The sequence below is a fragment of the Acomys russatus genome, chromosome 22 (genome assembly GCF_903995435.1).
Source record: "Acomys russatus chromosome 22, mAcoRus1.1, whole genome shotgun sequence".
NCBI lineage: Eukaryota > Metazoa > Chordata > Mammalia > Rodentia > Muridae > Acomys > Acomys russatus.
In genome coordinates this window covers 24,018,754-24,044,830 of record NC_067158.1, presented here as the reverse complement: position 1 = coordinate 24,044,830, position 26,077 = coordinate 24,018,754, and the positions used below count along the sequence as shown (strand labels likewise).

General features: G+C 44.2%; 1 protein-coding gene across 3 annotated transcripts in view; it reads right to left on the bottom strand.

Moving 5' to 3' along the window:
- The window catches only part of Rnf185 (ring finger protein 185), a 37,452-nt gene extending 12,093 nt beyond the window's left edge, over positions 1-25,359 (bottom strand). Inside the window, exons 1-3 of one of the 3 annotated variants that reach the window (XM_051165279.1) lie at positions 25,304-25,359; positions 4,651-4,871; positions 1,867-1,885 (exon numbers count right to left, since the gene is read on the bottom strand). In XM_051165279.1, coding sequence (XP_051021236.1) covers positions 1,867-1,885; positions 4,651-4,826 — 195 coding nt within the window. In that variant the 5' untranslated portion in view covers positions 4,827-4,871; positions 25,304-25,359. Of the gene's footprint in view, positions 1-1,866; positions 1,886-4,650; positions 4,872-25,303 lie in introns of those variants that run through there. The other 2 variants (XM_051165280.1, XM_051165281.1) reach the window with 2 other exon arrangements.
- Between the last annotated feature and the right edge of the window lie 718 nt (positions 25,360-26,077).

Below are 26,077 nucleotides of genomic sequence, written 5' to 3'. Positions count from 1 at the left end.
CTCACAGCGATCCGCCTGCTTCTGCCTCCCGAGTGCTGGGATTAAAGGCATGCGCCACCACGCCCGGCTCTCCTTATCTAAACTTTATTCATATTTTATTTTATTTTTTTATGTTGTAGAGGAGTTTATTAAATGAGCATGGGGAGAGAAGGAATGGGGGAAGGGGTACTCTAGAGAGAGAGAGACAGAGACAGGAAGAATAAGAAGAGAGAGCTATTCATAATTTATATTAAAAGATTTTTTAAAAAGATTTTATTTAACTTTGTTACAAATGAACAAAGATTATTTTTAAAATGTTATACTTGCATTTTTTCCCTTTTCTGAGGCAGAGTCTCGTGTATTTGAAGACAATGCTCAACTCTTAATCCTCACACCTCTGCTTTCTACGTACATGGACTATAGGAAAGTGCCACCACACCTAGCTTGTGACTTCTTTCTGGCATGGGAGGGTTTTTTCTGTATATTTTCTTTACCTTTATTAGTTTTAGTACTAGGGATTAAACTGTGCACACAATAAGTAAGTATACATACTATGGACGAACTATGCCCCAGCCTCTTAATATTATTTTAGGATGTACACTGCATCTCTAGACATGAAAATATCATGTTTATTATATGAATAGGAGCCAAAGACTTCAGAGATACAGAAACAACAGCATTTCATGGTTTTATACCCTACAGCTCCCCCCTGCCCCAATAACTCCAAAACCTAAGTTTCACGACCGCCCAGAGCCTACACCAGTATGTTCTGCCATCTACTCTTCCAGGCTCCTTTGAATGCTTATCTCTGGTCCCCTCTTCTCTCTCCCTGTCCTCCCCCACCCCCTCTAAGACACCTAGGAGTGTGATGCTGTACTTCTGACACCCATGGAGATGGTTACATGGTTGTGACTGTTCACACCCAGTTGCCAATGCCAGGCCCAGTTCTTAGTGACTTTCCACCTCTGCAAAAGCTGTGTATTCACACCACAGTTTTCCTCTTCTCAACAATGTCAAGACCTTTCCGGAAAGAGAGGTATACTGATAGGAAAGGAGCAACGTTTTTATCTTGGGGTGTGTGTGTCTGTGTGTGTGTGTGCGCGCATGCACATGCACATGCACTCACAGGGGTGTTGGAGCCCCTGGAGCTGGAGTTACAGAACTGGGAACTGAAACTGGTCCTCTGCAAGAGCAGCAAACATTCCTAACTACTGAGCTATCTCTTCAGCCCAGAAGTTATCTCTTATAAATAGAAAAGCTCAGAAACAAAGGGAGGGAGGGAGGAATGGGAGGATACAAGTGAGGGGATAACAATTTAAAATGTAATCTGAATAAATTAATTTTTAAAAAGCTCAGAAACAAAAAATGACCTAATAGCCGAGGATGTGGCTCAGTTAGATCGATTGCTTAGCAAGCAAGGCATCCTGAGTTCCCATGAAGTGGGCATTGTGGTGCGCACCTATAATACCAGCATTTGAGACAAGAGAATTTCAAGGTCATCCTCAACTACACAGTGAGGTTGAGAATATAGCTTGGGATACATTTGATCCTGTCTTGAAACAAACAAAAATAAATAAACAAAACAAAAAGGACCTAACATTATCAAACCTAACCCATCTACAAATGAGTCACTGATACACAGAAAAGTGGTGGGCCAGCCAAAGCCACAGTGGCTATCGTTGGCAGAATCAGGACTAACTCAGATATGAAATTATTACATCAAAAACCTTATTATATCAAAAACCTGTCAGGGGGCAGGTGTATAAAAAGGGCAACTGAGCCCAGAAGCAAGGGAGATTGCAGCTTCTGACAGGAGTCCCCTGAGACAAGGGCTGTCTTGTGCAACTCTAGCTGATGAAAGACAAAGTAAAATGAAGTACATCTTACCTGATGTAAACACGGCCAACTACCAGAGTCCCCAGGGCAGCCAATCATCAGGAAGGAAAGCAGGAAGAAGGAGAAAAATGCTTCCATTAGCAGAAATACTCCATGAGCAGGGAAGGGGCATCAGAATGGGGTAACTGGGGTGCTGTAACCCCAATGAGGCTTCATCACATGACAGGAAAAGGTAGGAGGGCTGAACTGGGTGTGGAGGCACACATCTGTAATGCAGCACTTGGGCGGCAGGGGAGGATGAAGAGTTCAAGGTCATCCTCAACTACCAGTGACACTGAGCTTACAGGCTAGGCTACCGGAGACCAGTCTCAAGACACTAACAAAATGAAAAGAACAAAACAGACAAGAAAAGGCTAAAACCACAGGAAAAAGAAGAGAGGAGAGAGAGACACAACTCCAATCTCCAGCCTGAACCCCACTAATAAAGCCAGACCACCCAGGCACAATTCATACACAGGTTAGCTTTCGACATAATACAGGTTCTTAAGGAATCCAATACAAGCCAGGTATTCTTTGTAGGAAAAGCCAGCACTGTCATGTAACACATGACAACATGAAAGCACGGACACTTGCATGGACACGGACACACACACACTATGCACCAACAGTGGGTTCACAGCCTCCTCAAGTTCACAAGTGATAGGTGGATTCTCTATTATTTCAGATCCATTTTAACAAACTGCTCTTCTAGCAGGAGGTGGTTTAAAACATCGGGCCTACTCTGAAAACATCATGGTAAACTGAAAGGATGGAGAGGCTACATGGGAAACAGGGTTACTTCCATCTTATAGAGCTACTGCCCAATACTTCTTCCTTAAAAAAAAAAAAAAAAAAGTATTTATTTATTTAAATACGGGGTTTTAGCATGTAATCCAGACTGGCTTCGGACTCATGATCCTCTACCTCAGCCTTCAAGGAACTAGGATTATTTTAATGTGTATGAGTGTTTGCTTACATGTATGTCTATGGACCACATGTGTACCAGATGCCCACAGAAGCAATAGGCTGTCGTATCCCCTAGAACTAGTTACAAATGGTTGTGAGCCACCATGCGGGTTCTAAGGATCAAACGTGGGTCCACTGGAAGAGCAGCTGGTCCTCTTAAGCATGAGTCATCTCCTCAGCTACCTTCCAGTAGATTACAGGTATACCATACCCCTGGCTCCAGTAGTTTTTCAAAGGAGGAATGCAAAGTTCAGAAACATGTACTTTTTTGTTTTTTTTCCAGACAGGGTTTCTCTGTGTAGCCTTGATTGCCCTGGACTCACTTTGTAGACCAGGCTGGCTTCAAACTCACAGGGATCCATCTACCTCTGCTTCCCAAGTGCTGGGATTAAAGGTGTGTGCCACCACGGCTCGGCCAGAAACATGTACTTTTACATCAGGACTAAAAACTCTCTGTCTTTTCAATATCTAGCACAGCATTTTTAAAAAAATGACATTATAAACATGAAAGAAAATTATTCAATTCCAGATTTTTAGTATTTCTTTTCTTTCTTATTAATAAAGTTAGTAAACAAATATCTACCACAACTAACTACATGGCAGCCATGGTGTCTCTTATACATTATGTGTCTTCCCCCGCCCCCCCCCCCCAAGACAGGGTTTCTCTGTGTAGCCTTGACTGTCCTGGACTCACTTTGTAGACCAGGCTGGCCTCGAACTCACGGAGATCCTCCTGCCTCTGCCTCCCAGGTGCTGGGATTAAAGGTGTGTGCCACCATGTCAGGCTGCCTCTATTCTTAATTCTGTCACTTTGGTCTGTACAAAAAAAAACAATTAGGGGGGGAAAAAAAATCTCGAAAACAAAAACCTCTGCTCTAGTCTATTAATTCACCAATAAATTTACCTTTTATATTGCTGAGAATTTAAACTCCCTCAAATACTGTTTTATTCAGCATATCCCTGCACAAAAACAGTACTCAGCTCAATGTCCCCTGGATTTGTTAATGTGGTCCAGCCCCCTACACCCATTCATGTTTCCTAACACACCAAGCCCATCCAGGGTTCTGCTGAGAGGGGAGCAAGAGCCTTGGGGACTCAGATGAACTGACAGCACCCATGCTCATCTCTGGATTTTACCTGCTTTGGGTGGCACACAACCTTTGGTTTATCTGCCATTATTTCACCTCTACATTCAAGGTTTCTCTCCACCCTTCAAAGTTTAGCTTAACATCTTGATAGAAAAACAAGGACCACTCAACATTCACCTCAGTTTTCAGAGACAGCAGGGGTTTCTGTGAGCACTGAGACTAGAAGGGACACTGACCTTGCTGCTTCATTTCACAACATACACACAATTACAATCATAGCTAGCACACATGCTATGTGCTCTTTAAACATGTTTACTATTTAGGGTCATTTAACACTCAGGCAGGGTGCATGTAAGCACCTGCCTAAGGTCCAGTAGAGGAAGTGGCAGAGTCAACCTGGGAGGAAGAAGCCTGGCTCCACAGTTCTTGTTCAAAACCACTATGCAACACTGTCTGTAGGTTCAACACAGGAAACAGCAGGAAATGCTCATGGAATGGCATTCCTACTGCAGAGATAGAAAGATAGCCAGGGTGGAAACAAGATTTGCCCAAGGTTATCCAGACCTGGGATAACAGAGCTGGGATGGAAACTGAGGCTTCTTCTCCCGTGGGTCTGAGTGTATTAGGACTCAAAATGAGTGAGACATCCAAACATCTTCTGCCCAAAGTGAAACATCTGCCCGGGGCCATGGGCTTTCAAACTTGGTAGGGTACCCACAGAGATGGCAGGAGGGGTACTCACCAGAAGAGGTGGCCACATAGGCTGATGACAGCGTCCTTGGCTGTGTCCAGGCATATGTTGCACTCAAAGGTGCTGTCCTGCCCTCCACTCTCACCAGTGCCATTGCTGCTGCCACTCGGGCCCCCTGCACTGGAATTCTCAGTGGATGCGGAGGCCGAGGGCCCCTTACTTGCCATTGTTGCCTGCCAGCAAGGCTTTCAGTGAAGATTTTCAAGACAATCCTGGAAAGAAGAAAGCACTTGGTTGTCCACTGCTGCAGCCTACTTCCCCCAACTTCCAAATTCTCTCAGCTCTAACCTGTAACTATAATAAATTTGGGAGCAAGAACAGTAGCTGTGGGGCTGTGCCCTTCTCATGAGTTGCTCATGAACATGGACCAAAACAAATCTCATAAAACACAAACTGCAAAAATACAAAGCAGTATCTAGAAGGTTCTCAACAAAGCTCTCTCATTTATATTTATATTCTCCAGAATTAACCACACTAGATAATAAATATATGTTCCATTAAATATTAAATTGAACTGCCAAGCTATCTTTTAATTTTGGACAATTTATATATGTTGACTAGGAGATAGAATCTACTCAAGACTAATTGGTATATAGCAGAATATATAAAGAAAGTTCTGTGACTGTGAAAAATTAGGACACTTGGAGCAGCCAGATGATGGTCTTTGAAATTTTTTGCCAGCTGGATACTGCTGACCTTATTTTGGCTAAATTTATCAACACACTTAAAAAATAATTTCTATTGGTGAAGGAAAAGTTGTCCATCTAATACCACCCTAGTGCTCTGGGCAGTCCTGATCACGTCAGGAAACTGCAGACTTAGTTAGCTAGCTAAGAGACTAGTGTGGGTTTGAGGCCAGGACTTCTGGCATACTGTATTCAAACCACCAAATCACCATAGAAAAAGCTGGTTACCAACTGCCCACAGAATCAGATCCTTGTTGACCACTGCTTCTAAATCAAAGAAACTAAGCAAAGACAAAGAGACCCATACAAGGGATACCAGGAATTCCGAGTGCACATTAAGAACCTGTCAGGAGCCTCATCTGGTTACCCTCATTATCTCAGAAATTAGAAGCAGGAAATAGTGAGTGGTTACCATAGTTAGAGACTGAAAGCTTAGACTCAGCCCAGCCTCCAGCTTGCTAGGAACCATACTTTTTCCTGGCCATGATTTCTCATGTGTAAAACGAGGACTCACCACAGGGGTACCAGAAGACCACCTTGATTTCAGCTTCCAAGTAAGAAAAGATGAAGTCCCAAAAGCTGGTTTTTTCAGATCAAGATGCCTTCCACTGTGTCTCCACAGGGCAGTCTTAGAGCTTTGGACTCATGTGCATCTCTCACTACAACAGCAGCTTAGCGACTTGAGCAGGGAGAGAGGCCGGCTCTCCGCCACTTTTTCACTCAGTTACATCATTTTATGTGATGTCCCAGAAGGGCAACTGGCTGCTCACAGTATCAATGTCTTTCTAGCCTTAGTTCCAAGGTCTTCTCCACGGTGAAGAGCTTCCTCCTCTTTTATAACTGTGTGTGGTGTGCTAGGAAGTTAATGCAGGCCCCCAACACACACCAGCTCAACATTAAGCACTCCATCACTGAGCTAAACATATCCTCAAGCTCCAGTCCAGTATTTACTTGTTGGAAAATTCTTTTTGAGATTTATTTCATTTTATGTGTACAACTGTTTCGCCTGCATGCATTTATGTATATCATATGTGCGCTCAGAGGTCAGAAGAGAGCATCAGATCCCCTGGAACTGGAGTTATGGATGGTTGTGAGCCACCATGTGGGGGCTGGGAACAGAACACAGGTCCTATAAAAGATTAACAAGTACTTTTTTGGTTTTGTTTTGTTTTGTTTTTTTGAGACAAGGTTTCTCTGTGTTGCCTTGGCTGTCCTGGACTCATTTTGTAAATCAGGCTGCCTCAACTTCACAGAGATCCGCCTGCCTCTTCCTCCCAGACACCTGGGATTACAGGCTACAAAAAGTACTCTTAACCACTGAGCCATCTCCTCAGTCATCTGCTTGTTGGAAAAAATAATTTTTAAAAAGATTTTATTTATTTATTATTATGTATACAGTGCTCTGCCTGCATGTACACCTACCTGCAGGCCAGAAGAGAGCATCAGATCACATTATAGATGGCTGTGAGCCACCATGTGGTTGCTGGGAATTGAACTAAGGACCTCTGGAAGAGCAATCGGTGCTTTTAACCACTGAGTCATCTCTCCAGCCCCAAGGGAAAACATATTTTTAAATTAAGAACTAGTTTGTTGTGGTGACACATGCCTATAATAATAGTCACTGTGCCACATGACACATGCCTATACTAAATCAATACTCTGGACATTGAGCGATTGTCAACTGAGAAAAAAAATAGCCAAGGCCTGGAACTCACAGAGATCCCTGCCTCCTGAGTGCTGGGATTAAAGATATGACCACCACATCTAGCCCATCAATTAAGGGTTATAATCCAAGAAAAACAGACTTAAGTAGTCTTAAAAATGTGTTTTTGAGGTCTCAGAAAAATGGCGTCTTTAAACTGCTAAAGAATTAGAAGTTTTGAGGCAGGCAGTAGTGGCGCACGCCTTTAATCCCAGCTAAGCTTGGCAGCCCGAGTTTGATCCCTGGACCCACATGGTAAAACCAACTCCAGCAAGCTGTCCGTGATCTCATGGTGCTACAATAAGCACCCGCCCCCGCACACCACACAAACAAACAAGTAAATACAATTTAAAAACTGAAAAAGACAGACATTGATTGGGCACAGTCTCAGTCTCTGAGTAATGTGAGGAAAGGAGTCCATTGTGCAGTACAGCAGCAGTTAACAATGTTTCCCAGGCCAGCTCCCATCTGGGGTGGCCTATCCAGCCTGGTCCAGGGGCTGAGCTGGGGAAATGTCCAAGGTCTAAAGAACAATAGTCTGCCTGTTCCATTTTGTGTCTCAAACTAATGCTTATCTGTTTTATTTTTCGTTGGTAGAATTACTGTCAGTTCTGTTGGGTATAATTGTATTATGTAACTTTTTAAAAATTACTATGTGGGTTGGAGAAATGCTTAGGTAAAATGTTGCTTTGCAAGTATTTGATACATAGAGCCCACATAAAAACATTAGGCATAATGGGATACATTTGTAATCCCAATGCTGAGAGGGATCCCTGGGGCTTGCTGGCCAGCCAACCTAGCCTAATCAGGCCAACTATGAGCCAACCAATAAGAGACGCTTAATCAAGAAACAAGGCAGACAGCTCCTGAGGACACTCACATATACATGTGTGCACACACTGAGAATATTCAGTAAGGAAGAGGGTGTTCAGGTTTACTTTAAAATATTCCAGAATGAGGTGGGCAGTGGTGGTGCACGCCTTTAATCCCAGTACTCGGGAGGCAGAGGTAGGTGGATCACTGTGAGTTCGAGGCTAGCCTGGTCTACAAAACAAGTCCAGGATAGTCAAGGCTACACAGAGAAACTCTGTCTCAAAAAACCAATAAATAAATAAATAAACAAACAAATAAATACATAAATACATAAATCCATCCAGAATGAGGCTGGGGAGATAGTTCAGTCAGTAGAGTGCTTCTTGTTCAAATTTGAAGATCTAAGCCTGGGTCCCTACAACCTACGCAAAAAAGCCAGATGGAGTTGTGTGTCCCAGTATGGCAGGTCCCTAGAGCTCACTGATCAGGCTAGTTTAGCTGAATCTGTGAGTTCTGGATTCAGTAAAAGATCTTGTCTCAAAAAAAAAAAAAAAAAAGAAGTGTCAGATGAATGAGGAAGGCATTTAATTCCAGCACACACACACACGCACACACACACACAGACACACACACATACATGGTAGAAGTTGAGGGAATAGAAGATAAAACAAGAGCAAATGCTGGATGAGGTGGCACACGCCTGTAATCCCAGCACTTGGGGAGGCAGAGGCAGGTGGATCGCTGTGAGTTCGAGGCCAGCCTGGTCTACAAAGTGAGTCCAGGATAGCCAAGGCTACACAGAGAGACCCTGTCTCAAAAAACAAAACAAAACAAAAGAAGCTGTAAAATGTGTACATATTATAATAGCTACAATCATAAATATAAATTTTAGGAAGTGTCTTTAACCTTTATTTTTATTTTTATTATTATATTTTTTTTTTTTTGGTTTTTCAAGACAGGGTTTCTCTATGTAGCCTTGGCCATCCTGGATTCACTTTGTAGACCAGGCTGGCCTCGAACTCACAGCGATCCGCCTGCCTCTGCCTCCCGAGTGCTGGGATTAAAGGCGTGCGCCACCACGCCCAGCTTTTTAACCTTTATTTTTATTTTATGTGTATGAGTCTTTTGCCTTTACGTATGTCTGTGTGTTCATGCATGCAGTGCCTGCAGAGGCCAGAAGAGGGGTTGGATCCCCTGGGACATGGGTTACAGACAGTTGTGAGCTACATTGCAGCTGCTGGGAATTGAACCCAGGTCCTCTGAAAGAGCAGCAGGTGCTCTTAACCACTGTGCTCTCTCTCCAGCCCCTAGATAATTTTCAGAGGTGGAAAAAATACATATCTGTATACCTAAGTCTCTAGATATGGGTGCAGTAATGACATATTTCCTAAATCCTCCAAAGTTATATAATTAATATTGAAAGTTTTAATAATTTATTTGTTTTAGACAGGGTCTCCCTGTGCATCCCTGGCTGTCCTGGAACTCATGATGTAGACCGGACTGGCCTCAAACTCAGAGACCCACCGGCCTCTGCCTCCCCGGAAGGATTAAAGGTGTGCGCCATCGTGCCCAGCTGTGTCATATTCTTAATATATTCCTTTTGAAATCAGAACAGTGTAGCACACACTGTCTACATTTCCCCCAATCTTGACAAGCTTTCAATTCAAGCTTGGAATCTAACATTGACTGGCCATGGTTTAAATTCCTTTTCTCTGGAACTGGCGATGTGGCCCGGTTTGCAGAGTGTCTGCTGACACGCATGAAACACTGGGTCTGATTTCCAGCACCACCTAAAATCGGGCATAGTGGCACACACGTACCATCCCACAGTTTGGGAGGTAGAGGCAGGAGGATCAGAGGTTCAAGGATATTCTTCGCTACACAGTAAAGCTGAGGCCAACTCAGGTTATATGAGATCTTATCTCAATAAATAAATTAGCTAATTAATTTCCTTTGTCCCTTGAAAAGTAAGTACAGTGCTATACAGACCAGTGATCTGGAAGGCAGACCAATGTGGAAGGGGTCACTTATGATGAACCCACACTACCTGGATCCCACAAGGCTCTGCATGGCTCATGCTACTAGTTTAGCTGAATCTGTGGGTTCTGGGTTCAGTAAAAGATCTTGTCTTCCAAAATAAATAAATAAATAAATAAAATAAAACGAAGTGGAGAATGAGTGAGGAAGGCACGCGGGGAAACTGGGGTAAAGATAGGTGCTAAGCTGGGAGTAGTTAGGAGACAGCAACAGCATCTCAGAGTTTGAAGGGTGCAGCAGCCGTGCGGCAGGTCAGACTCGGGGAGCGGCTCACACATGCCAACTGCGAACAGATCACGTCGCTCGTGCTCTAACACCATCCCAGGAGGCACTCAGATAACTGCCCGATGAGTAGGTACCAGTATGCATGACTGGGTTTAGTCAACATCCAGGCTGGCTGCTCACAAACCCCTCTGCAATTCTGGGTTCCAAAGCCCCATACCCATCTCTGAATCCTCTCCTTTATCTCTTCCCTAACCCTAAGAACAAGAAGAAATGAGTAGCATCCCTTTGAGGCTATCTACCGAGCACCTACAGAAGAATGTAACCACAGCCTCATAGGTCCTGTAGGACTGGGGCAGTGGCCCGGTAATATAGGTCCTGGTTGGCTCAGACGAGGAAATAGGGGCTGAGCAGTGCTGAGCTGCTAAAATCAATCTTGGTCTCTATCGAGCCTGCAGACTCTGACCTCACCAAGGTAGCCACCTCATCAAGGCTGGTCTGGATCCTTCAATTTCCTCAGTGCTAGGACTAGAGGCATGTTCCACTGTACCCAGCCATTCTTTACTCTTCACCTGAAGCATATTGCAGTTTCCAATCTATCTACTACTGTTTCAGATCTTCACTCTATTTTACACATAAGAGCATCAAGCAAGGGAGGATTTGCCTAAGGCCAGGCTACCATACAGTGCCAAATTCAGAGTTTCCAACACAATATCAACACATTTTACATTCTTATAGACAGTATGAGTGATTGGAACCAAATGTGGGTCATCTGGAAGAACAACAGCAAGTGCAATTAACAATGGAACCATCTCTCCAGACCCACTCTACATTTAAATTTAACTTTTCATTTTATATATGTATTTTGCGTGCATGTATGTTTGTGCACCATCTGTGTGTCTGGTGCCTGCAGGACAGAAGAGGGCATGAACTGCCATATGGGTGGTAGGGAATCAAACCTACCTAGGTCCTATTGAAGAGAGGCCAGTGCTCTTAACCACTGGACTATCTCTCCAGCTTCACCACTCTACTTGCCCCACCTCACCCCAGAGACAGAGTTTCTCTATGTAGCCCTGGCTGTCCTGGAACTCACTCTGTAGACCAAGGTGGCCTTGAACTCACAGATATCTGCCTGCTTCTGCCTCCCAGAGTGCTGGGATTAAAGGCGTGCGCCACCATTGCCAGGCTTCGTTTTTGTTTGTTTGTTTGTTTTCTTTTCTTCTCATTACACAGCCCTGGTTGGTCTGGTGCGTACAATAGAGCAGCCTGGCCCAACTACATTCTTATATGCTACCTAACATGTAGCTTTCTAAGATGAAATGTACAGTCTTTGCCCCAAACTCATTGCTCTAACATTTGTGCTTTCTGAATGAAATACGGAGCAAACTCATCATTCATTTACCCATTCACACAGCTAACATTCTCCATTGACAACTACATGCCATATTTGCTGCCATCAAGGGGAAATTTCACAAAGAAGAGCAGTACCAAGCTGAGGCTCTGGAATTTAGCAGAAGAGCTAAAAGGCACAGGTTAAATGATAAGAGTCCTTTATAAGGACTCCATCAAAATCACCTGAGTTGAAAAAAAAATAGCACCTCTGTGCTGGCTGTTTTGTTTTGTTTTTATGTTAATTAACAAAATCTAGAGTCATCTAATCAGAGAGAACCTACATTGAGAAAATGCCTCCCTAACAGACTGTAAGCAACCCTATAGGGCATTTTCTTAATTAGTGATTAATGTGGAAGGGTCCAGCCCATTGTGGGTGGTGCCACCCTAGGCAGGTGTCCTATAAGAAAGCAGGCAGAGCAAGTTCCAAGGCCTTTGTTTCAGCTCCTGCCTCCTTCCATCAATGATGAACTGTGACAGGGAAATGAAGCAAAATAAACCTTTTACTCATGGTGTTTCATCACAGAACAAACCAAAACACCCTATCTAAGACAAGCTGTTCCCAAGTTACCTGACTCCCAGGCCCTCCTTAGCAAATTCTCCTTACCCTCTAATGATTCTATCTGATGGACAGTTTCAGAATCCCAGTTCTAGAAAGGGAAGAATGCTACTAAAAGCAAGCAGCAACATCAGCACAACAAAGTTTTTAAGAGGGATGGTAAATAACCTGTTCTTCAGAATCCTCAACCTTTATTGTACTGGCTGCAGAAATGTCAGATGTATTGGGGTGGTAGCCACGAGGAAGCCTATGCTTATAACCTCAGCACCTGGGGACTGAGTCGGGAGACTCAAACGCTGGGAAGTCCATTTGGGACACACAGTGAATTCAAAGCCAGCCTAGGCTAAACAGAGAAACCCTGTGCCAAAAACAAACAAAATTTAAAAATTACTTGGGACAGGGCCAGCAATACTGAGATCATGGACCAGTCCTCACCCTGGGGTATAAATGATCACTTAATAAATAAGTACAGACCTAGTTTTGAAAACATTTCTCAAGTTGAGATACCTAGGGTGACCCAAGCGGAGACTAAAGCAGAGTTACAATACTTAATAATTAGGAACACAGAGCTTAGTCAGTGTCCTCAATCCTTTGATCCATCACCCACTCACCCGCTCACCCCTGAGGAGCTGAAGTGAACAGTGAGAGAAAAGCTGGGCATAGTGATACCATACACATGCAATCCCTGCACTGGGGCAGTCAAGGCAGGATCCCTGAGGCTCTGACCGGTTAATCTAGCCTACTCAGTGAGCTCCAGGTTGATGAGTCTTTGTCTCAAAGGAGATGAATGGTATTCCTGAGAATGGCATCCAAGGTTGTTCTATGATCTTCTTATGCAAGCACACACATCTACACACACGGGAACATGCATACACATGTACATACATGTGCACACATCCATGAATACTAAAACAAACAAACAAACCAATTTTATTACGTGATGTTGGGCTTCACCCAGGGTCACTGACCTAGGGCCTCACACATGGAAAAAAGCACTCCTAGCCCTCCCTTATACCATTCCAGTCTGTTAAACATGGATATATTTCCATAGAGATTTACTCACATGAGAATTTTACTTCTATGACATAGTGTTAAATGGAAAAAGCAAAGCCAGGTGTGGTGGCACACGCCTGTAATCCCAGCACTCAGGAGGCAGAGGCAGGTGGATTACTGTAAGTTTGAGGCCTGCCTGGTCTACCAAGTGAGTCCAGGACAATCAAGACTACACAGGGAAACTCTGTCTCAAAAACCTTTTTAAAAAATGGAAAAAGCAAGATACAAAATTGTATACAAAGAACTAGAGTGGGGCTAGAGAGATGTCTCAGAGGTTAAGAGCCCTGGCTGCTCTTCCAGAGGACTTGGGTTCAATTCCCAGCACCCACATGGCAGCTCACAGCTGTCTATTACACCAGTTCCAGGGAATCCAACACCCTCACACATATAACATGCAGGCAAAACAAACAATGCACATTAAATAAAAATAAATAAAATATTAAAAGCAAAACAAAACCAAAGAGTTGGTGTGGAAGCACAAACCTATAAGCTCAGCACTTGGCATGAGTTTGAGACCAGCCTATATGAAACCCTTTGTCATAAAACAAAGTTGTATACAAAGTCAGGCATGGTTGTATATGCTTTTACCCTCACAGCTCTTCAAAGTTGAAAGTCCTTTAATCCCAGCACTCAGAGAGGCAGAGACATGCAGATCTCTGTGAGTTCAAAGCCAGCCTGGTCTACAAAGTGAATCCAGAACAGCCAAGGCTACATAGAGAAATCCTGTTGGAAAAACAAAAACAAAACAACCACAACAAAACCCCAAATTTTTGGTATGCTAGAAAGATGTCTCAGCCATTAAAAGCACTGGATGCTCTTTCAGAGGACTGAGGTTCAATTCCCAGCATCCACATATTGGCTCAGAGGATACAGGGCTTTTTTCCTGGCCTCTGAAGGTACTGCATACATGTGGTGTACAGGCATATATATATACAGAGAGACATATGTGGCTGTCTCATTATGGTATCCCTGGCTGGCCTTGAACTGACAGAGCTCCATTTGCCTCTGCCTCCCAAGTGCTAGAATGAAAGATGTGCATCAGTACATCTAAGTAAAGATTTTTAAAATTACATTTTATTTATTTTATGCATGTATTATGGCATGCCGGGGGGGGGGGGGTCAGAAGACAACTTTTGAGAGTCATTTCTTTCCTTTTACCATATGGGTGGCCCAGGACTGAACTCAAGTCATCCGGTGTGGTGACAGATGCCTTTACCAGCTGAGTCATCTTGATGGCCATAGGTTTTTTTCCCCCACTCACTTGTACCTTCTACTTTGTCCACAGCAAACGTTATTTTTGAGTTATTTGGTTTACATTTATTTGAGTATGTATGTGAGTGTGTGTGGGTATACCTGCCACAAGTGAGTATCTTCTCCCTCCATCACATGGGACCTGGGGATTGAATCCAGGTCATCAAGCTTGGCAGTAGGCACCTTTACCCACTGATCCAGTCAACAGCCCACATACTATTAATAGTCAGAAAAATAAGGGAATCTGTTCAAAGTCCTATACCTTCATATTTCAACAGAGGACAAAAGGGAAAGCAAGAGACTACATTCACATGAATTATGAATGAGTCTTAGTACACTTCTCTTAGAAGTTTTAGGAGTTTTTTGTTGTTGTTTGCTTGTTTTTTGAGACAGGTTTCACTATGTAGCCCTAGCTGTCCTGGAACTCACTATGTAGATCAGACCAAATCTCTCACAGATATTTACATCTGGCAAAATTTTAGTAGTTTACACCTACACACACACCCCTCCCCCTTGTGTTGGGAATTAAACCTATGGCCTCATACACACCAAGAAAGTGCTCTATCACTGCAACATACCCCTATTCTTTTTTTTTTTTTTTTTTTTTTGGGCTCTTTTTTTTTTTTTTAAGACTTACTTGTTTATTATATATACAGTGTTCTGCCTGCATGTATGCCTGCACACCAGAAGGGGGCACCAGATCTCATTATAGATGGCTGTGAGCCACCATGTGGTTGCTGGGAATTGAACTCAGGACCTTTGGAAGAGCAGCCAGTGTTATTACCCTCTGAGTCATCTCTCCAGGCCCCCCCCTAATTCTTTTTAACATTTTATTTCACTCTTTCGAGTCAGTCACTTTATAACCTGTGTTGTCCTTTAAGCACTTGGCTTGGTGATGTCTCCCAAGTGCTAGAATTACAGACTTAGGCCACCATGCACATAGCTTGCTTATTTATTTATTTATGTATTTTGAGATAGGTTTCTCTGTGTTACCTTGGCTGTCTTGGACTCACTTTGCAGACCAGACTGGCCTCGAACTCACAGTGATCCACCTGCCTCTGGCTCCCTGAGTGCTGGGATCAAAGGTGTGCACCACCATGCCCAGCTAGTTTTTATTTTATTTCTTGAGACAGAGTGTAATGTGCAGAGTCTGGTCTTGAACTCACTCTGTAGTCCAGAGACTTTAAACTGAGATCTTCCTGGCTCTGCATCCCAAGTAGCTGGAATCACAGGTCTGTGCTAGCAGGGTCAACTCATTTTTAAATCTTATTGATTTAGTTTTCAGGTTTTTTTTTTTTTTTAAAGTTTTCAGTTTTTAAAAAGTTATTTTATTAGAGAAACCCTGTCTCGGAAAAAAGTTATTTTATTATTATTATTTGTTTTTTGAGACAGGGTTTCTCTGTGTAGCCTTGGCTGTCCTGGACTTGCTTTGTAGATCTCACAGAGATCTGCCTGCTTCTGCCTCCCTGAGTGCTGGGATAAAAGGCATGTACTTCCACCACCTAGGTCACACACATATTTTTTAGATTAATTTTATGTGTATGAGTGTTTTGCCTGTATGTATGTTCTTGTACTCATGTGCATCTGGTGCCTAAGGAGGTCAAAAGAAGGTGTCAGATCCCCAAGGACTAGAGTTATAGATGGTTGTGAGCCACTAAGTGAGTTCTGGGAATCAAGCCCAGGTCCTCTGCAAGATCAAGTGTTCTTAACTGCTGAGACATCTCTCCAAGCCCCAACACATTTTTTTTTTTAATTGAAAGGAAAAAATAGCTGGAGAATAGCTCAGTGGTGGAGAGCCTTCACAGTATGAAAGAGGCCCTGTGTTCAAACCCTAGTATTATAAAAAATAAATAAGTAAATACAAATGTTTAAAAAGCATGGCACAGAGACATATGCTGGCCCTAAGTGTGAGTTTCAGTTCTCACTTATTCTGTAATTTTGCACATGTTATCTCCTCTCCATGCTGGTCTGTAGAATGAGTCACTACCTTCTGAACAAAACAGTTGTCACAATCAGACAGAAAACAGAAAGGGGGCTCTTTCCAGTAGGGAGTTGAGGAACAGCACTGTTTATACTCCCCACAGAGCAAGGACATCAGCAGGCGGATACACTGCCATATGAGCCACAACTTCCCTTTCTGAATGAGCACTGCTCCTTGAAGGCAGCCTATGCGCTGACAGAAAATGTAACATGGAATACAGCCTGACCCAGAGAAGCAAGACTCCTACCTGAAGTGTGGAAGTCAGGGGCATTCGCACTTCTTACCAAAGCTTCTGCTAACGCCTCGCTCTTTTCATATGAGTGACTCCATTCAGTCTTCACAGCCTGCATGAGCAAGCACTACACAGCACTGCTAGCATCTCCTGGGGTGTTAAACTAGGCTTAGTTAGGCCACTTGCTCATGCCAAGGTTGGTCACAGAGCCAGTGAGCGGCAAAGCTTTGCACCCCAAGTCACATGGCTAAACGATGGTACTTCAGTGACTTGTGCTTGGGTACTTACTCACACCTGCCCCAACTTCCAGATGCATTACTCAGAAAAGGCTTGGCACCCCAGAACACCTCATAAATGTGATGGCTTGTCAAAACTGATTCCAAGAGCACACAAACTGTACTACTCAATAAAAGTTGATCTAGTCAACTGTTTTAGAAGTCAGTATCCTCTAAGAGCAGTGACTGTTTCTGAGACCTAGAACTACTGTCTAGCTGCTTCACTCCTTGTTTTTCAAGCATTGCCTCAAACGTTTTTGGTAGGGGTGGGAAGTGCTAGGGATGGAACCCAGGGCCTTGAAAAGATAGACAAGTACTCTCACTAAGCCACATTCCCAGCTTTGTCCAGATTCTGAAATAAAAAGGGGTAGGTACAGGGGACAGACAACAGGGATTTCACGGATCTACAACCAGACCACAGTCCGGGTTGGCATTTGCAACTGGGGTGTGTGTGTGTGTGTGTGTGTGTGTGTGCGCGCGCGCACACTCATACTGAAAACTATGTGGTTTATTGTGCATTCTTTTTAAGACCCAACTTCTAAGTTCAACAGCAAACCTGGCAAGGAGAAGATATCAAATAATGTATGTGAATTAATAATACGAATTTGACAATTTTAAGTCAAATCAATACAGCTAGGTAATAGTACACTAGAGAAAAGCTCTTCAGCTTGGAAGAGATCCCGGTTAAAAACTGTTACTTCCTAGCAAAACACACACACACATTATGAGCACACACACACACACACGGGCACACACACACACACACACACACACGGGCACACACACACAAAGCATTTAGAGGCAGAGGACTCGGGCAGTGGCTCATCTTTGCACTCACTCAGCCCGTGTCTCTCACCTGCAAACAGATGACTGTTCTGTCCTCCTTTTGCTAGCAGAAAAGTTTATACAGTCTTCTATTGTAATGCAAGTCAGTAGAACCTCATTAATTCAGATTTTCCCTGGGGTTGACGTAAAGGCCTCTAAAATGCTCTAGTCTATTAAAGAAGAATGAATGAGTTGACAAGAATTAGCCAATTAAGAAGAAAACTTTCTAAGACTTTAATATCAGACAGCAAATACCTAACAAAATAATGATCTCATTTTTGTTTTCAGTAGGAGTTCTTGAAGACGACCTGTGATGAAAACAATAGATCCAGGGATAAGAAGACAGATCAGTTGGTAAAGAGGACTGCTTTGTGAACAAGAGGGTCCAGGTGAAATCCCCAGAAATGCCACACACGAAAGCAAGCTGAGCATGATGCCATGTGGAGGCAAGAAAGAGAAATCCCAGGGCACACTGGCTCTCCAGCTTTGCCTACGCAGGTCAGTGAGAGCCTACCTCAAGGGAAACAAAGATAGATGGCACCTGAGGAGTGGTGTCTGAAGCTGCCCTTTGGCCTTCACGCACACATGTACACTAGCACTTGTGCAAATAGGCATATACACACATACACAAAATAGAGGGAAGTATCACTCAGAAAACCTATAACATCAACTTTTACAAATCAGGCTTATACCCTAAAGCTTCCTGTGTGAGCTGTGTTTATTGCCAGCAGTTTGTCAAACATTTAGAAAATGCCAACTAGGCTCAATGATAAATAATCAACCTGACAAGATCTGTTTCCTGGCACCAAGGAGTCTACGGCCAAGTCAGAACTTATCTGTTATGTAACAATAACAAATTTCCTCACACTGCAATGCATCTTGAACCACTTTCATATTCAAAGAGCTGCCCATCTGTATAGACCCACCATACCCACACCAGGCACCTCTGGGAACTACCTATCAACGGCTAAAGAGACCACAGGAAGCAACCCGTAACGAGTCCTAGAATAGAATAGCCAGCTCCAACTAATAACCACGGATTGTGTCTGCAGGTCACCTGAAGGACAGGGTCACCACTCAAGTACCATGTATGCACCAATAGGGTCCGTGTGGAAAGTGAAAAGTCCTGGATCTACAGTATCAATGTTCTTAAAAATGACTAAGATGGCAATTTTATTATGTGCATTTTAGTATTACTTTAAAAAAAAAGCTGGGGCTAGGCATGTGGCTTAGTTGGTAGAATGCTTGGTTCAGCCATGGCATTGCATAAACCAAGAATGGTGGCACATGTCTATAGTTCCAGCACTCAGGAGTTTGAGGCCCATCTATCTCAGAAGGACAGGGAAATACTTTTATTTCCATGAAAACTCACATAGTGTGTGAATAGAAAATACCTGAAACGACCAACGTCATAGAGACAAACAGAGTACTAAAAGTTACTAGGAGTTGAGCGATGGGAAACAACAGTTACTGCTCGGTGAATACAGAGCTTCTATGTGAGGTTACAAAGGTGCTTTGGATACACAACGCTAGTGTAATCACTGTACGATGTAATATTTAACAGCAACAACTTGGATACTTCAGAGTGAGTAAAATGGTTACACTTTATGCATATTATCACAATAAAAAAGGATTTTTGTTTGTTTAAATCTGTTTTCAGGACTGGAGAGATGGCTCAGGAGTTAAGAGAACATATTACTCTTGCAAAAGATATGGGTTCGGGGGCTGGAGAGATGGCTCAGAGGTTAAGAGCACAGACTGATCTCCCAGAGGCCCTGAGTTCAATTCCCAGCAACCACATGGTGGCTCACAACCATCTATAATGTGATATGATGCCCTCTTCTGGCTTGCGCGTGTACATGCAGGCAGTACAAAAAAAGATATGGGTTCAGTTGTAGCACCCATGATGGGTGGATCACAACCAAGCACCTGCAAGTCCACTGTGTGTGTGTGTTAACAAATAACAAAAATAATAAAAAGAAATCTTTAAAAAAGAAACCTGTCAGGTGCGGTGGAGCATATGTATAATCACAGCACTTGGGAGGTGGAGGCAGAGGTATAAGGAGGTCAAGGCCATCCTTTGCTATGAGGCCCTATCTCAAAGCAAACAAGCAAGTAAATAAAAACCTGTTACCATAAACAAATCCAAAGCATAGATCTACCCTACTGATTGCATGCTGAGTTGCTATCACAGTCATTATGTTTATACAATGAAGTTTACTGACTTATTAAGCAGATGGTTAAGGAAATGGAGATTCATTCAAACATTACAAGGAATGCTTACAAAGAAACTAGCAAAACCACAGAGACTTTAACATTAAGGTGTCATCAGGCTACCTGCTCATGGCAGGCACCAGCAGTCCAGTACTTGGGAGATTGAAGCAGGAGGACTGATTGAGGTCAGGAGTTTGAGACTAGTTTAGACAATCTAATAAACCCAATCTTGAGCTGGGCGGTGGTGGCGCATGCCTTTAATCCCAGCACTTGGGAGGCAGAGGCAGGTGGATCGCTGTGAGGCCAGCCTAGTCTACAACGAGAGTCCAGGACAGCCAGAGTTCTGTTACACAGAGAAACCCTGTCTCCAAAAAACCAAAAACCAAAACAAAACAAAAAAACCACTCCAATCTCAAAAAATGATAATAGGAAAAAGTGAAATACAGAATTATGTATAGCAACTGATCAATCATAAAAATATACCCGGGGTGAGCTGGGGAGATGGCTAAATGGGTAAAAGCCTTTGCTGTATAAGCGTGAGAACCCAAGTTTGAATCCCCAGAACCCATGGAGGACCAGACACTGTAATAAAAATGTCCATAATCCTAGCACTCTTACAGGGAGATGGGAGGCAAAGCAGGAGGATTTCAGAAAACCCATGGGCCACCTAGCCTGATGTAAATAGTGGAAAACAAAAGAGACCCTGCCTCAAACAATGGGTTAAGAAGCTGGAGAGATGGGTCAGAGGTTAAGTGCACTGGCTGCTCTTCCAAAGGTCCTGAGTTCAATTCCCAGAAATCACATGGTGGCTCACAGCTATCTACAATGAGATCTGGTTCTCTCTTCTGACGTGCAGGTGTATATGCAGGCAGAACACTGAAAACTGTATACATAATAAATAAATAAATCTTTGAAAAAAACCAAGCCAAGCGGTTAAGGAGAAGATTGACACTTGAGCCGGGCATGGTGGCGCACGCCTTTAATCCCAGCACTCGGGAGGCAGAGGCAGGCAGATCGCTGTGAGTTCGAGGCCAGCCTGGTCTACAAAGTGAGTCCAGGATGGCCAAGGCTACACAGAGAAACCCTGTCTCGAAAAACCAAAATATAAAAAATAAAAAATAAAAAAAAAGATTGACACTTGCGGTTGTCCTCTGATCTCCACATGCACACACTCTCTCACAGACACAGACAGACCAGACAGATACACACCAACACACACATACACACACACCCCACATGCACACGTGCACCCCTCTGTCCTGTACCCAGTGACAAGAAACAAGGTAATAAGAACAACTGTAACAAAGGTTGTCTTGTGTTAATACAGAGATGGCAAGGTGGTTAAGGGGGATACTTCCCTAAAATTTCCAAAGTAAAAATTTTGTTTTAATATTCAAAATGGTACAGCTGTGCAGTGGTGGCACAGGCCTTTAATTCCAGCACTTGAGAGGCAAAGGCAGGTGGATCTCTGTGAGTTGGGGGCCAACCTGGTCTATAGAACTAGTTCTAGGACAGCCAAGACAATGCAAAGAAACCCTGTTTTGAAAAAACAAAACCTCAAGATGGTGCAGTTAGGGCCAAAGGCTACAGAGTGAGAAGCAGCATGGTGAGCCAGCAGTTCTGTAACCCTAAGCCTACACCCAACTTCACAACACCATGCACTCCTCTTCTGCCTGCCTGTGACAGGCAGACACCGGCATTCTCTCAGACACAAGGATCTCCACATGCGCTCTTAGCACATCTTGGACGTTACTGTTTTCTAGGCACAGTAAGTACCCCTTTCACAGGAACATGATTGCTCACTCCAGCAGTGGATGAGATTGTGCTAAGTTCTGCATGATCAGCGATCCAAAACGGACACTTTATTCTGTGTTTAGAATGTCAAAATTCAACTTCATTCAGCTAAGGAAGTTATTGGCCTGTCCCCACTGTGCCATTCAGCTCATTCTGAGTTACTTCCAGGGCTATTGGGGATCTTAGAAACATCCTGAATATTTATATCCAAGACTGTACATGTGGACAAATGACCCAATTACACAATGGGTAAATGAATATTCGGTCAATGAGATAGCTTAGCAGCTAAAGGTGCAGGCTGTCAAGCCTGACAACTTGAGTTCAATACCCTTAAACCCAAATGGTACATGGCCTCCACACATGTACCATGGCATATGTACACACACACACAACCCCAAACAAATAAAATGTAAAAAACTTACCAGTGTACAGATGATGGTAAGCACATGAAAATATGTTCAATATTATCAGTCATGAGGGAAACGTAAATCAGTAACTTAATGAGATCACCCTTCACACCTGGGAGGGTATATCAATGTATGATGGATGTATATATTTATGCTTTGGTTGGTTGGCTGGTTGGTTTTGAGATTTCGAGATAGGGTTTCACTTTGTAGTTCTGGGTGCCCTGAAACTCAAATATCCAACTAGCCTCTAGAGATTCACCTGCCTCTGCTGCCCAAGTGATAGGATTATTCTTTAGATTTAGCTCCCCATTTAGAAATGTAAAAGCCAGGACTGGGAAGATGGCTCAGGTGCTAAGTGCTGCTGCACAAGCATTGGGATCTGAGTTCGGATTCACAGCACACATGTAAAAGCTGGACACTACAACACACATCTGTAACCTTAGCACCAAGGCAGGTAGATCCTGGGAGCTTGCTGGCCACCAGCCTAGCTCTAGGTTCAATGAGATACTCTGCCTCAAAATATAAATTAAGTAAATAAGTAAATTAATAAATCACAAAGCAAACAAATGTCTACACATGCATGTATGTACACATGCTCTCTCTCCCTCTCTCTTTGGTTTTTTTGAGACAGGGTTTCTCTGTGTAGCCCTGGCTGTCCTGGCCTCCCTTGGTAGACCAGGCTGGCCTCGAACTCACAGAAATCCACCTGCCTCTGCCTCCCGAGTGCTGAGATTACAGGTGTGTGCCACCCCCACCCCGCCCATTGCACTACAGCCCCCCCCCCCCCCCCCCCCCCCCCCCCCCGCACTCTCAAACACAAGAAAATTTAAAGCTAGACAAGCACGACATGTGCCTATTATCTCAGCACTTAGACAAGAGGATCGCCACAAATTTAAGATCAGCCTGAGCAGGGTGTGGGTGCGTGTGTGTGTGTGTGTGTGTGTGTGTGTGTGTGTGTGTGTCCGCGCGCGCGCGCGCGCACGCGTGTACACACTGCCGGGTGTCGCATTTTATTATGCTAACTTATTATAAAGCCCAAATTTTACTGTGAGCCCTCAATGCCTTTAGTGTAGTGTTTACATAAAGACACTAAGAAAGGATAATGGTTAGTAACTTTTCCCAAACTTATTTTTACCATCAAATCCCTTTTTCATAGGCATCAGTACAATACACTTACTAAAGCACCAAACAAGCATCCCTTTAAAAAGAAACTCCCAAATTAATAAGTTTTTTTTTTTTAATCCAAAATTAGGAGCATCTTCTTCGACACTGAGATGACAACCAAGTCTAAGGCCATACCATCTTGACTGTTAGCTAACAACTGATCATTTCACAACTTGTTTTAACGTTGAGAAACAGTAACAACAGGAAAACAGGCAGGAACTTTGGTTCAATCCCAACCTTTTGTTTTGTGGAGGAAGTGTCAGCAGAACTGGTTCATGATATGGAATTTTTGCTTCTCAAGACGCCGTAAGCATTCTTAAGTACTCTGACAGGAGACAGAAAAGTGGAAAAGAAGGAAATCTAACGTCAGATCGCAACTATAGTATACCTGAAGGATCATCTGTGAGGCTGCGCTGGCAAGTCAGGGCTAAACGCTGGATGGACACCTAGCTTACAAACTGCCAAATCCTCTCTCCACGCACACTGCTCGAGAAAGAATTAAGGTTCACTATAAACCAGAGAGAAGACAGACCCAAACGACTGCAATCAGCCCTCCACTCTGTTATCAGAGTTCGCTGGCAACAGCCTTGGGAACACAAGCAATCCCAGCACTTGGCAGGCTAAGGCAGCAAGACCGTGAGTATGAAATCAGCCTGGGCTACATAATGATACTCTGGAAAAGGGAGTGGGGGAGAGACTGAGGCAGAAGGATCAGAAGTTCAAGGCCAACCTGAACTACAAAAGGACTTTGAACACAGCCTGAGATCCATGAGACCCTGTCTCAAACAACCAAAGAGATGTCACATACACTCGGGGGGGGGGGGGGGGGGGGAAAGAGAGTCATCAATAGAAAAATAGATTGACACTAACTTCTCAGAACGAGACTTTTAAGTCGGAAAGGGCCTTCCTTCTAACACCTGTATATTTCCTTCCACAAGAGGCAGTCGGTCCTATCAGGTGTCACTCTGATGATCCTTCGGTTAAATTCAGAATATTAAGCACACAGCTGTCTTCCCGTAGAACCCACTTATTAATCGTAGTTGCACTAAAGACTAAGTGGGAGCCCTCCTTTCCATAACCCGCCCACCCTACCCGACTCCCGCCCAGGGTCAGCTTTTTTTTGTTTGTTTGGTTGGTTGGTTTTTCGAGACAGGGTTTCTCTGTGTAGCCTTGGCCATCATGGACTCGCTTTGTAGACCAGGCTGGCCTCGAACTCACAGCGATCCGCCTGCCTCTGCCTCCCGAGTGCTGGGATTAAAGGCGTGCGCCACCACGCCCGGCTCCAGGATCAGCTTTTTAAAGATAGTCTTCTTCCCGTGCTCTTTCCTAAGCTAGACTGATGTTTCAAGGCACCGAACCGGCTCCAGCTGCCTCCAAGCGAATACAACATTCAGAGCGGGAAAGCGCTTCAGATGAACAGACTTCAAACAAGGAGAACGTTCAAAATAAGGTTTCCTAGCATCCAAACCCAGATTCGAAACACGCAGCCGGAGGTGGGGTGGGGGTTGGGGTGGGAGGTAAGGGTGGGGGTTGGGGGGGTTCAGGGCTGTAAAGCCGGCATCTCAGGATTTCAGAGCAGGTGTTCTGAGGACCATGTTTTGAGAAGCGATGCCCGGTAGCGCAAGTGTGGAAACTGCGTTCAGTGAGGTAGAGGACTTGGTCCAGAAAGCACACTTAGCTCTAGACAGAGAACTCGAATCCAGGTCTCCTACCCTTCACCCCAAATCTGTTTGCTACAGTCCTTCACCTCTACACCCAACCAAATCGCCACCCACGTGAGAGGCGGTCCCGCCCCCGAGGTAGAGAGGGAGGCAGAATGTGTCCCTGTCTGGAAAAGGAGCTTCTGCGAGCGCCCTTCCCTTTTCTTGGGGCCTCAGTTTGCCCGATCTGTATGCAAGGACGCCAGTCTGACCTATATTCTGGGACCTGGGTAGGGCCAAGCTTGCTGTCTCCCGGTCCCCGGTTTCAGGGGTCTCAGTCCCTAAGCCCGGGAAAGGGGGTGGGGGTGTCCCAGGCCCGCCACCCCAGCTCGTCACCTACCTGCCCCCGTAGAACGAGCGCCAGCGACGCTGCCAGTTGGTTCCTCTGTCCCACAGTGGACAAGCCAGTCTTGGAGATACGTCAGTCAGAAAGATTGAACCTTCGACCCCTCCTACCCGGACTTTGGTCACCTGACGCGGAGCCGCCTCTATCAGAGGGACTTCCGGTTACAGCCGGAAAAGGTTGGTGTGCTGCGCTGCGCTGCGCTCCGGCCCAGGTGCGGAGCGCGTAAGTTCCGGACCGGGGCAGGAAGGAGAGGACTTCCGGCCTTTTGATAGTGTTTCCTAGAGCGTGGGGAGGAGGGAAAGGGGTTCAGTGGGGGGGGGGGAGTGTTTGTTTCGCGGGAGTGAGGATGTGAGTTCGAGCCAAACACTGCGGAAAACGTGTGCGTACACGCCGGTAATACATCATTCATTCCGATGGTGGATCAGAATTTCAATGTCGTTTTCGAAGCAAGCTTGGGATACATGAGACTGTCGCTAGACGATAGAAAAAAAAAGTATGGGCGGAAAGGGCTCCCTTGATGAAAAAGCCAGGTCTAGAAATACCAGCGGGGAATGCCTGGGATGTAAGGACTGTGGTGATGGATGGGAGTGTGTAAAGTGACGCAGGAGCTACCTTGAAAATGATTTAACATAAAAATGTTATTTTTAAAAAATTTAATTAGATGAACTTGTGATCAATAAGGGATTTTTTTTTCAGTAGCAAGTACATTTATTACTTAAAATAAGTGACCAGAAAATTTGATGTTTTAGCTTTCGATAAAAAACATTT